The sequence below is a fragment of the Limanda limanda genome, chromosome 3 (assembly GCF_963576545.1).
Source record: "Limanda limanda chromosome 3, fLimLim1.1, whole genome shotgun sequence".
In the NCBI taxonomy this organism is placed as follows: Eukaryota; Metazoa; Chordata; class Actinopteri; order Pleuronectiformes; family Pleuronectidae; genus Limanda; species Limanda limanda.
The window spans coordinates 28,850,019-28,864,245 of NC_083638.1; the positions used below are offsets into that span (position 1 = coordinate 28,850,019).

At 42.0% G+C, this 14,227-nt stretch overlaps 2 protein-coding genes across 6 annotated transcripts in view; one reads left to right on the plus strand and one right to left on the minus strand.

The window, feature by feature from the left end:
- mctp2b (multiple C2 domains, transmembrane 2b) overlaps positions 1-8,865 on the plus strand; it is a 38,704-nt gene extending 29,839 nt beyond the window's left edge. For all 4 annotated transcript variants that reach the window (XM_061068755.1, XM_061068759.1, XM_061068756.1 and 1 more), the window contains 6 exons: positions 2,744-2,857; positions 4,168-4,209; positions 6,011-6,120; positions 6,463-6,572; positions 6,963-7,060; positions 7,917-8,865. In XM_061068755.1, coding sequence (XP_060924738.1) covers positions 2,744-2,857; positions 4,168-4,209; positions 6,011-6,120; positions 6,463-6,572; positions 6,963-7,060; positions 7,917-7,964 — 522 coding nt within the window. In that variant the 3' untranslated portion in view covers positions 7,965-8,865. The remainder of the gene's footprint in view (positions 1-2,743; positions 2,858-4,167; positions 4,210-6,010; positions 6,121-6,462; positions 6,573-6,962; positions 7,061-7,916) is intronic.
- Positions 8,866-13,310: 4,445 nt separating this feature from the next.
- Positions 13,311-14,189, minus strand: LOC132998571 (high choriolytic enzyme 1-like). Of its 2 annotated transcripts, XM_061068287.1 has the most exons (2): positions 14,103-14,189; positions 13,311-14,012 (listed from the first exon to the last, which is right to left on the minus strand). In XM_061068287.1, exons 1-2 carry the CDS (start codon positions 14,187-14,189, stop codon positions 13,311-13,313), a joined length of 789 nt encoding a protein of 262 aa, XP_060924270.1. The 2 variants fall into 2 exon arrangements, with proteins under 2 accessions (XP_060924270.1, XP_060924269.1); XM_061068286.1 differs by having other exon boundaries at positions 13,311-14,189.
- Positions 14,190-14,227: the final 38 nt, after the last annotated feature.

The following is a 14,227-nucleotide window of genomic DNA, read 5'->3' on the forward strand; positions in this document are numbered from 1 at the left end:
GCTCTGTGTGCCGTGGACGCTCTCAGTGTTGCGTGTGCCGTGGATGCAGCGTTAAGCCTCAGCTGGAGGAGAGTAGAGTCCCAGTGGAGTCGAGATGGTCTATTTTTGTTCTAGTTCCCTGACAACTCATTAACCCTCTGTCCAATCTGTGCTCAGTTAAACTTAGACCCCTCTCTACCGACAGAAGTCCAATTAAAAGGCTCTTCGTAGATAAGACAGATTCTCCATGAGTCCGCTGTTCAGTACAAGCGTTAGACATGTGTAAAGACACAAACACATCCCTTATCTTTTTATTGAAATGGGTGCTGATCTTTTTGACTTTATTCTCTCAGATCGAGCTCCATCCAAACTACGTGCAGCAAGATGTGCATTAACGATGCAGGCAATCAAGGTCATTCAGAGTTCTTTTTGTTTTTACAGCCCACGTCCTGTAGATGGCACTAAAGCTTTTCTCAGCATCTGAAGCCTTCCTTATGAGACTGGTAAAGTGAGACTGTACACCAACCAATAGTACAGTTTGTTCAATTTGCTGTGAAAAATGGGAGCTGCAGCACAGATCTGTTATCTGAACACAAGCCACTGACTGGGTTTTTAGCTTGGAGTCTTGCATGTGGCTTATAATCTTGGAGCTCTGTGGTCCAGGGCGTACTGAAACCAGACACTGCTTTCAATTTAAATATTTGTACCACAATTCATGTACAGGTAATCACAATGAAACAACACTTTTTGTTGGCAAAAAATTATATGATCTTAATAGTTCTGAAGAATACCAAGTCTCCTCTTTATTTATATTTAGTGTTTATTTTTAGGGCTTATACTGTAGTTTTGTCTGAAAACTCAGACACACAAACACATATATACAGAGAAAAATATACACACACATCCTCCCACTGCATCTCAGGGTTGGAAATACAGTACCATCTGTACTCCTGTTTTCACACTAATGCTCCCTGCTTTTTTTAAGCCCCACTGAGGACAACTAGATTCCTGCCTAATACCACCACATAAGAGAAATGATTGAAAGCTTCACTGTACACGACCGGATACTGTGACGAACCACCTGCACCATCTGAGTCACACACCTTCGTGCAAACGGCTTTAGCCGCTGCGCTTCCCTGTAAGTGCATGTAGGTGCAGGTTATCTCAGTTCAGTCCTGGCGGCGTCAGTGCATTACCCTCTGATCTACAGCATTATACATCCCTGACCTTCATCGCTTTATTTTATTGGATGGTCTGCCTTGCTGTTAGATTTTTTTTTGTCCTTCTTTCAAAATAAACAACATCTGTACTGTTAATCGCACAAAAAAGCAACCGCCGATTTCCAAGTCGCACATCCCCATCCTCCAGTTCTCTGCAGCCTCCACCCAAACACACAACAGGAGAGGGGTCACCCAAAATACAAAGAGGCTTTCTAAGAAGAAAACAACAACACAATGCTGAGAGGCAGAACAGAAGCATAACTCCCACGTGGTCAGAGGCAGCAGTGGGCTTCCACCCCCTCCTCCCATCGTATAAAGAAATGTATATTAATGTTAATTTATCTTGTTACATATTTTATAAGACCGCAACAACTCCTCTGTCTCCTGGTCCTGACAAAGAGGCTCTTCTTATGTTTTCCGATCCCTGGGAATGAGTTGGCGTCCAGTCATTACGGCCAACCAGTCAATGATTTCAGAAAAATATTCAGCACACCCCCTCTCAGTGAATCAAGTGCTCTTGGATTACCTCTGTGTCATGCAAACCCTTCCCTGATAATTGGTGTGGAAATCCTGCTGCATTCAGATAATGTGCTTCCCTCCAGTTCAGTAGCTCTCCCCTACATTTGGTAGTTTTCTCTGATCTGGATTGTATTTCCAGATCCCTCCTTTTTCTGGTGAGGACTGTAATGCCTCTCAACCTGAAATGCGCCGCAGTTATCACAATCTTTACGGGCCGAGTATACATTTCCACCAAAGCGTGACTTGGCTTTCCCCCCTTGTCCCCAGCTTGGTCCTTGCTAATAAAATATAACCCTTTCAGTGGGGAACTGGTTTCATCTCCTCTCCCAGGCCCTGGTTTGGCTTGTGATAACACAGACACGAGCGTGCTTGGCTTTTTGCACATTAAAGCCGATAGTGGCGGCGGCAGTGTAGGCGAGGAGGAGGAGAGGGAGCGGGGGAGATCTGCCATCTTTTATGTCAGTTGGTGCCTCAGAGGAGAGTGATGTCTTTACCAGATGTTCACTTCTATTTTTATTAGCATTTAAAAACCTGTAAACTGCCCCCCCACGCCTTTTGGCTCGCTGCCATTTTGGCCGGCGCTGCCTCTCTGACAGGATTATTTTATAGCTCCATTTAGCCGTGCAGTCCAGACATCACAAGCCATATTTCTTTATTTTCTCATTCATTTCACCAGAGACGCACAGACACAGGTGGAATTTGCATCACAAGTGCCATTATGGACGTTGATGACAGTCCACTAATGTACACGAGATGAGAGCAATTAGGCTTAAGTTGTTAGTGTCAAAGCAAACGGAGGTAGAGTCGGTCCTGGTGAGCGTCTGCAGAATATCTGTATGTAGGAAGCTGGGCTGTGATAGCAGCAGTTCAGCCTGCATCAGCTTGATCACTGCTTATGTAATCAGTTGTGGAGTGGATCAGGCTTTAGCCGGCGGGGATTCATTGCAAATGTATCTGAATGTGACTTAATAGTTCTTTCCCCTCACCACCCTCCTCTCTGACCTCTGCGACCCTCTGCCTTGCAGGTGTTTGTGTTGACAGTTTGGTACTGGGAGTTTTACATGCTGCCCTTCTTCCTGGTTTTGCTCATCTTGAGGAACTACCTCCAGATAACCTACGGTCCCGTCAGCCACGAGCTGGTAAGTGAAGAGCGGCGCCGTCGGCCTCGTCCGTCTTTATTTTGTTCTGGCAATTTAAAAAGCTGGTTCGTTTCCATAGCAACCAGCTGCACCTCTCTACCGAACACAAAATAATAAAATAACACATTGAATAGACTAACGCAACACGTCAGTATATCCTCAGCTAATTTGCAGTGCTTGTCCTTTGTTAACACTCCTTCTTTTTTGCGGTCCACTTCTACTTATTGAGTCTTGTCTAAATGTTATAGCAATCTTATTCAAATAACTTGCAGCTTCATTTTTATCATTTCATAACTCTTTCATCTTTTAAGTGAATAACCAAAAATAGGACAATAGTTTGATAACATAATGATTCTGAATTAAAATTAAAAAATGGGATTTCTTATTAAATATTTATTTTAATGAATATTATTATTTCCATCAATACTTTTCAGAATCTTGAGTGACTTGAAATATATTACATTACATTATATAATCTATACCTCTTATACTTTAATGGTTGTGGGAGCAGCTGGAGCCAATCCCAGGTGACATTGGTTGAGAGGCGGGGCACAGCCTGGACAGGTCGCCAGTGTATCACAGGGCCAGACAAAACAAAAACCTACTGCGTGAAATAATCAGGAATATTACTCACAGAAAAAATAAATGCTCACATCTTTTTTTTACGGACATCCAACAAAAGGACACATCCAAACTGATTTCTAACACATAGTAACTTATCTTCTTTGAGTTTGCGGGCAACAGAAAAATCAGATTTTTACCACACTTACATTTTAATTGTCTATTTACAGACTGTTGTTCTGTTTCTGGTCCATTATCAAATGTGAATACAATACTCACTTTCCTTCCATTTCTGCCTCATATGCTCTCGTCTCAACTATGTTCATGGGCTAGTTTTTCTGTCTGTCCAATGCATCCACAGGGTTTTAGAGTTTTTCAGCTGCCTGCTGCTGCCACAAGACAGAGTTAAGAGATGGTGAAGTTGTGGACAGAAAAACCAAAACAATGAGCTTAAAGACAACTAAACAGTCTGTACAGCTGAGTTGTATTCAGCTGATAATTCTCTGTGGGTTTGTCACTTTGAGCAACTCACTGATACTCATGTTATGATAAAAATATGAAATACATAACCATTGTCTGACCTTCACTTTGAGGCAGTTTGCTGTGTCCTGCAGTGCTGGGGTTGTGTAGAGGCTGATGTCGGTGTCACCACTGAGTTAACACAGAGAGATGAGGTGTGAGGAGTTTATAATGTATAATCTTGGAACCTTGAAAATGTCACTTCTACTTTATGATTCTTATGTTCGCAGGATAATATGGATTTGGGGGATGAGGATGAAGACGATGAGAAGGTACGTACTTGTGGCTTTTATTTTCCCACTTCTTTGTTGAATCTGTATTTCATGTTTAGAGTCGAATTTGTTTATAACCTGTTATTGATCCATTTTGTTAAGCTCTTTATTCACTACAAAATCTGATGCATTTTGATTCCTGCCAACAACTTGATGGATTTCTTTGTAAAGCTGTGGTTTGTAGAAGACATTTGGGCTTAATGAAGACTTCACCGGCCCGCTTCCACATGTCACAACACATTCATATGCTAATAGAGGGGAGGGGAGTAAGATTCTGCTGCTTTGGGGAAAGTCCCTGAGCTTAACACGCCCTATAATACCATCAATATGGAACTAATGACAGCACTTAGACATGCTTTTTTTCAAAGCTCCTCCTGACAGTTTGCGTTGAGAGTGTTACAAAGCTTTTAACCAATGGAATATTTCTGTAGAACGGCAGCCGTTTATTGTAAATGTTTTGAATGGCCTGCTTCAGGCTGATGTAAAGCGGTTCTCATGCTGCTTCCAGTGGGAACATGACGCTGAAGTGGTTTATTGCAGTGATGGATATTTGTGTGAGAAGAAGCTAAATTGTCTTACATGTGGTTTTTCAGGCTGATCAGTCACTGTGCATCTGGAATATACCAGGTTTGATCCCCTCTGCAGATCTGTTCCCAGGCTCGTCCTCGATGGCACTGAGCCAGCGATCGCCCACTGTTTCCAAGCAGAGGCGAACACATATCACAGAGATCACATAGTGACAAAGACCACGGCTTGAGCCAGTAAACACTCCCCCAATCATAACCACCAGCACCACCAGTCCAACATCCCTACAGACCCCGTCCCCTTTCTCTAGTCCTATAACCCTCCTCTGTGTTTGATGTGAACATGTGGCCGAGTCTCTGTCTGAAGTCTGGCTCTCACCGCAGCCATCTTCAGAGGAACTGCTCTCCTCGGCTTTACTTTAAAGTAGTCTGTCCCTCGTGGGGTCTGGACCAGCCTTCCCTTTCATAATGTGAAGTCCAGTCTCATTCTAAAGAGCGTTCACTTAAAAAAGACAAACTTTCAAACTACCAGCCTGTATTTTCACATTTTGCAGACTCTCCTATTCAGAGCGATGCTGAATGAGTCTATTTCACTGTTTTAGTTTCTTTCTCAGAGATGAATCATGAAGTGTTGCAGGAATCAAATCTGATCTGTGGCCTTGAGAATGTGTCTACAATCAAATTCATCAGACAAAATTGACCCAAGATCAGTTAATTTTAATCGAGTTGACAAATTAGCAGCACAAATAAACTAACTTATATTAACCAAACAGGTTCAAGAGTTTTAAGATTCAGAATAAAGTCTGTTTTAGTTGAGCTGCATAAAAACAACACACACACACACACACAAAAACACCCACACACTGTTTAACAAAGTAAAACAAAGCTGACACACTTTCTACTCTTTTTGTATCAAATCATTCTGTGTGCACATGTATATTAATGGTCTTTTCAAAATAGTTTGACTTGCTGTTTAAAAGTGGAGCATGTAAAACAAAATCTATCAAACAATTTAAATTATTTATCCTCTTTTGGAGAGTGTGCTACTATAAAAATGTAATTATAGCAGCAGTCATTTTCATGACTGCGTGAGTTTAAATTGTTGTGAAATGCTAATACAGAAGAGTTTATACTTTTGCCACTTTTTAATTCCGTGGATAAATCTGTTTGTATGTTGTTTAGGAAAAAAATTATCCATTTGGCCCAAATTAACCACCAACACCTACCAGACAGAGGAGAAGAATTGAGACGTGTTTGTGCTGTTTGCTGTTATACAGGAGTCAGAGAGGAAAGGGCTGATGGAGAAAATCCACATGGTACAAGACACCATCATCACACTTCAGAACCTGCTGGACACGATCGCTTGTTTCGGGGAGAGGATTAAAAAGTAAGAACTTGAACGAATATTTATTTTATATTTACTGGCGGGTTAATATATTATATTAACCCGCTGTATTTTTTATATTTATTTTTTTATTTATTTTTTTGATGTTTATGGCCACAGTCTAAAAAGGATTGTAATTGTTCAATTGTATTTAAATGTACTGAATATTTTACCAACATGTCTTTCACTGTCCAATTTAAAAATTATTATTATATATATATATATATATATAAAAAGAAAAAAAGGAAACGTCTGAGGGGCCTCACTCGCATTTATTATTAGTTGGTGATAATGTTCAATCATCATTGAACAAACCTACTGATGTCTCTAATCTTTATTTGTCAGCACGTTCAACTGGTCTGTGCCGTTCCTGTCGGGTCTGGCCCTCCTGGTTTTCACCATCGGAGCAGTCCTCACATACTTCATCCCCATACGATACCTAGTTTTAATATGGGGTGAGTCTCAAGCACTGATGCTTTGTTGTCGTGTGGTTTGTCTCTATTTTAGCTCATAAATGTCTTTCCACATACTATTTTGTGTTATTTTTTATCATTCTATTATTTACTGGATTCACAAGTTCACATGATTTTTTCTCCCTATATTTTCTAAATTTGTAACACATTCTATTGTTAACATGACTTAAGATACTAGCTGAAAGACTGGGATTGTACAATGTAACTCTTGCAGTGTGTAAAGTGAAAGTAAAACTAGAGGACAACAGTACTAGAAGTGTTGTTTCTTGGACAGCGTGTGCCTCCTCTGCAGGGATTTATTTGTGTGGAAACAAAGAGTTCAGCCACAACAGACTCCTGTTAATGATATGTTGGTGTGAATTTCTGTTTTAGGCATCAATAAATTCACCAAGAAACTACGGAACCCGTACAGCATCGACAACAATGAGGTGCTTGATTTCCTGACGAGGGTGCCTTCAGATGTGCAGAAGGTAAGCCCCGCCGGATCAACCGGCCAGGAAGCCCAAAATCCCAGAGCCCGCTGGCTTTGCATTTTACTACCACAACTCCCAGGCATTCCTCACTCTTATATGTATAATTAGCTTCATCTGTATAATTACGTAGCCTCGTATAATTTCTGTTGTGTTTTGGCCATGATACATCCCTGGTGGAGGTCTTTGCAGCGCGGGCTGTTCCCAGGCTGAGACAGGAGACGCTGCTCCTGGTGTCTCCTGTTTGAACCCAGCACGAGTGTGAACTGTCAACTAGCAGCTTGCTGAGGCTCCTCCAGGTCTCACTATTGTAATTAACTGAATGTATCTTGTATTGAAGAAGAATCAACACTTTAATATAAAAATTGAATTCAAGTTGCAGGATTTTGCATTTCAGGTCCAAAATGGCTGCCTTGTGTTAAAATAACCAGATTTTTCTTTTTAACAGTATAAAGTATTCACAAGAAATCTCTCCTCCTCCATCTGTGCTGACCTCTTTTCTTCCTTTATTCCCACTCTCCCTTCTGTCCCCTCTCTTTTGATACACCGTCCTCTCTCCTCCTCACCCTCTGTCTCCTGCTCTCTCTAAGCTGTTTGACCCCCTTTTGTGTCGTCCCTCTCCTTCTCTCATGCCCCTGGGTCTGTGTCTGACTCTCTGCAGTCTCACCACTGACTGCTGCTGTTTGTCTGTTACAGGCCATAGTCAGTCGATGCACAGCATCATGCTACACTTCATCAGTAAATAAAGTGCTGGGCTGTAGTAATGGAATTAAACATTATTTGATGGATGAATAGAAATGTTCCATAAAGACTAATCCCTTCACTTTTAATGGATAAAGTGTTTTATTCCCTGCAGGTTCAGTTCGGTGAGGTGAGAGGCACCCGGAAGAAGAAAGTTCAGTAAGCGGACCTGACGCTGCCGCTGCTCTGTACATCATCTCCAGTGGATCTGCGGATTGTCACTTTTTGTTGTTTTCAGGGTGTGTGGAAGGTTTGAATCTTCATCTGCTGTGATGAGAGCACAGCTGCACAGCGCTCATATCCACCAGCACCTAAAGACCTTTCAACCAAAGACATCTACGCCAAAGACCCCGCAGAGATTTTTACTAATGTGTTCACTGTGCATTTCTGGAGCAGTTTGTGAAATAACTTTCAAAGATTGTATGTTTTATTGGATGTACAGTTTATTCTTTTAGATATTTAATCAGAGGCTGCTTTTTTAAAATGTAGTATTTTCTTAGTCCCATGTTTTGTTTTCCTGAAAACAACTGAGATATAAGTTTGTATTTTAGTGAATGTATATGTTTGGCAGCATTTGTGTGTGTATATTTCTACATTGACAAATGTGAAAACTTTAATTATAAAATACATGATTCACTATTTTTAAAAATCACAAATTGTAGCTGGGATAAAACAATAGATTACCTATAACATAAAGTAGTTGTTTTTACGTGCATGGACTTTGTGGTTTTAAATATGAATGAATTTCAGGTCACAATCCCTTTTACAACCTTTCACACTGTACTGTCTAAACAGCAACATATCAAAGTTAGTAGCCAATATCATGCATCATATGCCTGTATTGCTTGGATGCACATTGAAAATGGATAAACATCTATGTTCATTCAGTACTGACTGACTCATTTTCCTTCAACATGATGATATGGATGTATCTTTACATGCACAGGTCCCACACAGTGGATGCACTGTAGTTTGTACTCACTTAACTTATTTATTGATTTACAGTCACTGATGAAGACTGGTTTTCATTTCTAACAGCAATAAACAAACACAATAGCCCAGTGTATCATCTTTTGTCTTCCTTTCTGTCTCTGCGTCTCTGAATTTCCCTGCATGGCTTCTTCATCCTCTCCATGCTCCTGTGCTGCAGGATTGTGGGCGTCGAAAAACAGTTTCTGAGCCCCCTCTCTTCATTAGGCTTTCATGAAGCAGGCGAGGCTGCTCGAGACCTCACTGGCACCCTGGCTCCCCGCTGTGTAGATGGCCCTTGGGCGTCGCCAAGAGCAGGAGGACCTCCGCGACCTCCTCTCAGCTGCCGTGATGAGATGCCTGGAGCCAGCATCCTATCAAGTGCAGCAGCCAGACAAACCTCCGGTACGGCTGCACACCACACAGGAGCAGGATTTTTAAAAACCAGCCACAAGCAACAACAGCCGCATCAATTTAGGGATTGGAGAATTGGAATAGTTAAGATGTTGGCGCTCAGAGCAATACCCTGGGATTTATGGCTTTTAAGTCGGCGCGCGTGGGCAGAGGGAAATGAATAAAATTAGAGAAAACGTTCTCATAAAAATACAATAAGAATCAGCTAGTTTTGTACCAGAAGCTACAAAAATGTCCTGCACATGAAAGTATTAGATGATTGACCTGATTATATATTTGAGACATCAGAGCTGAACTGATGTCTCTGCTCACTGTTAAAGAAGTAACAACTCCTCAACAGACTTAAGCTAAATATAATTTAACTGTAATATACACATAATAACCCACACACTGCTGAACCATATAAACTAATATGATCATTTGTCAGTTCTCTGGATGATGGATGGTGTGGAGAACGTGGCAGACACTGACCTGTATATCTCCTCATCTAGTTATAATGTTGACTTAAGTATTCAATATTAATAACCCGCTGTCAAGGACACAGGAAGGACATCTCAATTTGACACTTATAGGCCCAGCATGAATATGTATAGGCTGCGAGACGCTTCAGAATTACCAAGTAAAATCATGGTCCACACGTGGGGACTAATGTGATGTGGCACATGCATTCTGATGAGCCACAAATACTGCGGCTGATAGGTCTCAAAAGACTTGTTACAACTCAGTATTGAACTGAGAACAGTCAGCTGTGTGTGTGTGTAGAGACAGGAGCTTCATATAAGGCTCTGTACAGACCCTAAACGTCCAGTATTATCCATTAGGTCATTCTTAACTCTGTAATAACTACATGCAGCATGTACTGTGTGTACATGTGTGGGTGTTTTGTTTGGTTGGATGATTGGAAACATAGGACACTGCCAGTGAGCAAACTGCAGAGCAGCAGGAAGCTGTTTCCACACCGACGGCCCAGTTGGTTGGTTTGTGGTTCTCTCTGTCTCTATTTCTGTGACTATTCATCTCCAGGCTGCTGCTGGTTTGAAATTGTGGAATAGAGCATGTAATAAAAGCAGAGATTTTATTTTACCTACACTTGAGACAGATTCTGTTTAAACCCCTGTTCAGATCATATCAAGCTCTACATTATTGTTTACCCAGCTACTGGTCTGTTTGCATCTGGCTTTTGTCTCGTCCTGATGACTCCTCAAAGTGCTTCACCCGTTCACACTCACATTCATAAAGTGCATGAATGTACAGCACTATCTCTATCACACATCACTCACACTCGAGCAGCACAGCTGTCAGGGGCAATTTGTGGTTCAATGTTTTGCCCAATGGGCGACGCTGGGATCGACCCGCCAACCTTCTGGCTAGTTTACTTCCCGCTCTTTCTCTATAGAGCTGCTTGTGCAGTGTTAGACATATCCTCTGTGTTCTAGCCATCATTTCTCTCTGCACACATAATAATAGATCGAATGATGAGGACATTTTTCGGAGCATTGAAATCACCATAACCAGCATTGCTGTTGACCTCTGGCTAACAACTGCTAATGTGTTTTGATCAAGAGGAGTTTTTCAGACTGCAGGGTTTGAGTGAACAGTTTGACCTGAGCAGCTGAACACACTTTTCAATGAACTTCCGCTTTCAATTAGACAAATAAATAAAGCAAAGTATAAGGTTAATGAAGTTAAAGTGGCAATAAATGACCTTTCCCCCCCTTAATGTGTCCAAGTGGTATTAATGTTGGCGCCAGTGTCACAAAGGCCAGATCACTTTGCATTCAATCAACAGAATATCATAATTTTCACTGGCCCTCAGTTTAGAAGGACCAGGAAAGGTGTTCTTTATTCAGATTATCAAACAGAAAAGGAATCATTGGTGGTTTGTTTCTGACTGTTAGCTGCAGCATTAGCAGCGTGGCCCTCATAGGCTATCTATAAAGGTGGACAATGCTTCTCTATTTCCTCCCACTATCCACAAATGAACTACTACAGCACATGATGGCATCGTTAAGGGGTGCTGGGTTTTAGCTATCAATCAAGCCGTTTCACCGATTTTTTGTATCATCAAATAACAAATTAAATCAAATTTATCGGAACAAACACTCGGACCAACATCAGTGTGATGAGAACAACCTAAAAAGAAGTGCTGGTTCTGGAAGATGGTGGAGATTCTTTTAGACAGATAATTCGTTTTGTCCAGTCTTCTCCAATCTTTCTCCAATCTTCTCTTCTGACTCTCAGCAAGAAGGTGAATGAGCTTATTACCAAAAATAGCTGACTCTTCTTTTTAAAGATTATTATCTAGAGTCTTCGATTTGTCAGCGAAAGACTTGTTTTTTCTACAGTCAACAGTGTCAACTTATCTGAGATAGACCATTTCATTATTGCAAGTCTTAATTTTTTTTTTTTTTATATCTAATTCCTCACAAGGCTTGTCATCTTCAGTCAGCAATCATTAGTTGTGTGTCGTTCCCGTAATGAGCTTGATTTTGCACATGCAGAATGTCCACATGCCGCCCCACCGCTCCGCTCAGTGTTAACAATCCTTCAGGGAGTCTGCGTGCAGGTAAATCACAGACGCTGTGTGTAGTGACTGAGCTGCTGCCCAGAGGCTGCAGGGCCACCATGGCGTCTCAGAGCAGGACGACATCAAAGCTCTTGATCCAGAAGAGCCTGAGGCTACGAGCAGCCGAGAGCTCTGACTGACAGAGGAGCTGCAACATGAATGTCTGAGACAAACCAATATAGTGATGTTAGATGGGCCTTTTGTCTGAGCTTTGTTTGTCTGTGATAGAACTGTGTTCGAATCTCACACTTTCAGGTCTAAAAAGATTAACAGTTCACTATGCCACACAGCTCACTGACTTACACAGTCAAATGATGGAGCGGACAGCAGACCTCGCACTGAACTCTGAAAAAAACTGGAACAATAACAGTCGTGTTTTTCAGTTTGTTGCCATATTTAAATCTTTTGAAGTGTTTATTTTTGTCTATAGCTTTTGCTCTCCACAACAGGCAACATCCATTGATCCTCAGGATGTGAATGATTAACTTGTTCCTTTGCATAATTATTTAAATCTGTTACATCTACACCCTAAGAAGGGTGTAGTCATGAAAATAAACTCCTTAACTCCAGAGATTTTTTTTATTTTTATGGATCAGGCTGGATCAAGTTATGTTTTTGTTAGTATAGCAAACCTCATGGAAAAACAAAAATGTCTTCAGTTATTTTGGACCTATCCCACCTGCCTGATCCTCTCAAACCCCAGTGCATTACTGGAAAATAATTCCACTAAATGCTTAACAAAATTTTCACTCAAAATGTTTGTGTATACTGCATTTGTTTGAGACGGTTTTCAGTGGTGGATTGATCAAACCACCACCGTCAATTTATTAATATATATCTTTCCATCTACAACTTGTATCTATTTCTTTAACCATTCATCATTAAAAAACAGCTCTGTTGAGTGTTTTTCGTTGTCTGATCATAATTTATATTTTGTCAAACCAGTTGGGCTACCGTACTGTCCCCATGCAGTAGCTGGAGCATATTAATATAGCACTTATAGATCTGCTCTTCCAGTGTAATAGTCCAGTCAGAGCACTTTACAGTTCCAGACACAGTCACCCATACACGCACACATTCATACAGCGCTCCTATAAAAAGTGCTTCTCTTTGCTGCTCTTGTACTATCACACATCATTCATACCCATTTTGGGGTTCAGTGTTTTGCCCAAGGACACTTTGGAATGTGGACTGGAGGGATCGAACCACCAACCCTCTGGTTAACTCCTGAGCCAAAGCCGCCCAGTCTGACCCAAAACTGGGTGAGTTCATGCTGATGGAGGTTTATGAATTCTGTCCAATGAGATCTGTAGCTCAGAGAAATCAGCTTTCTCAGGCTTTGAATATGAACACATTGCTAAGTAAGACAAACCCATTTTTGTGTTTTAGTTTTGCTTGGATTTATTAGATTTATAAGTCAGATTACATATCACTGACATGTTTTTTCAGTCAATCCATTATTCCTCTTGCCTTAGTTGTGAAAGAGTATAACAAAAACGTGTACTTTTGATTGAGCTACCTAATTTTTTTAAATGATAACTTTAACAAGAAGCATTGTTGTTAGCAGCTATAGAGCCTGTTGATCCTCATGATGTCCCAGTAGGACATGCCCTGCCTCTGGCCGATCCGGACGTTGGCGTTGGGGATGGGGGTGATGCTGTCCCTCCCACGCTGGATGGAGAAGGCTGTTTTTCCGTAGTGCATGATGGAGGAGTAGTCGTAGGGAGTGTTCAGGTTGTTGGTGTTCGACTTGTAGAAGTTGTAGGCCATCCGCTGGTTGATGTTCGCCCAGTTGATCCTGACGTAGCTGTCGCGGTCGCTCCTGGTCTGCTCGTGCTGGAAGCCCAGAGCGTGGTTGAATTCGTGCTGGATGATTCCGTAGTAGACACAGCCCCGTTTGTTGAGAGAGAGCACCTGTCTGCCTCCCACTCTGCCCAGAGAGGAGAAACATCCGCCTCTGTTCTCGATGCTGATGTAGTCGTACTGGTTCTGACGGGGGACAAAGCGGATGCAGGTCCTGCCCTGGAAGGATTTCATGGCACGGTCGATCTTCTGCCTCTCCATGCTGCTGAACTCTCTGCTCATGGTGAAGGGGATCACCACCTGACCGTTGGAGGATTTCTTCCACAGGCATTTCTGGGACCAGCACCTCATGGCGTTCCTGGTTCTCGGAGCAAGCATGTCTCCTTCCAGCAGGAGCTCATCTGTGGCGTTGTTTGAGGTCAGAATCCTGGTGGTGATGTCCATGCTGCCCTCGGGAACCTCTTCTTCAAGTTCCTCCTCTTGTATCTCATCTATGGCGTTGTTTGAGGTCAGAATCATGTTGGTGATGTCCATGGTGTCCTCGGGAACATCTTCTTCAACTCCCTCCTCCTGAAGAGGATGAGCCTGAGAGAGGCCGAGCAGGAGCAGCAGCAGTAGGCTGACACTGGGAGTCATCTTCAGGGTGGGTGTGGAGGCTGTGGAGCTTCTGTGGA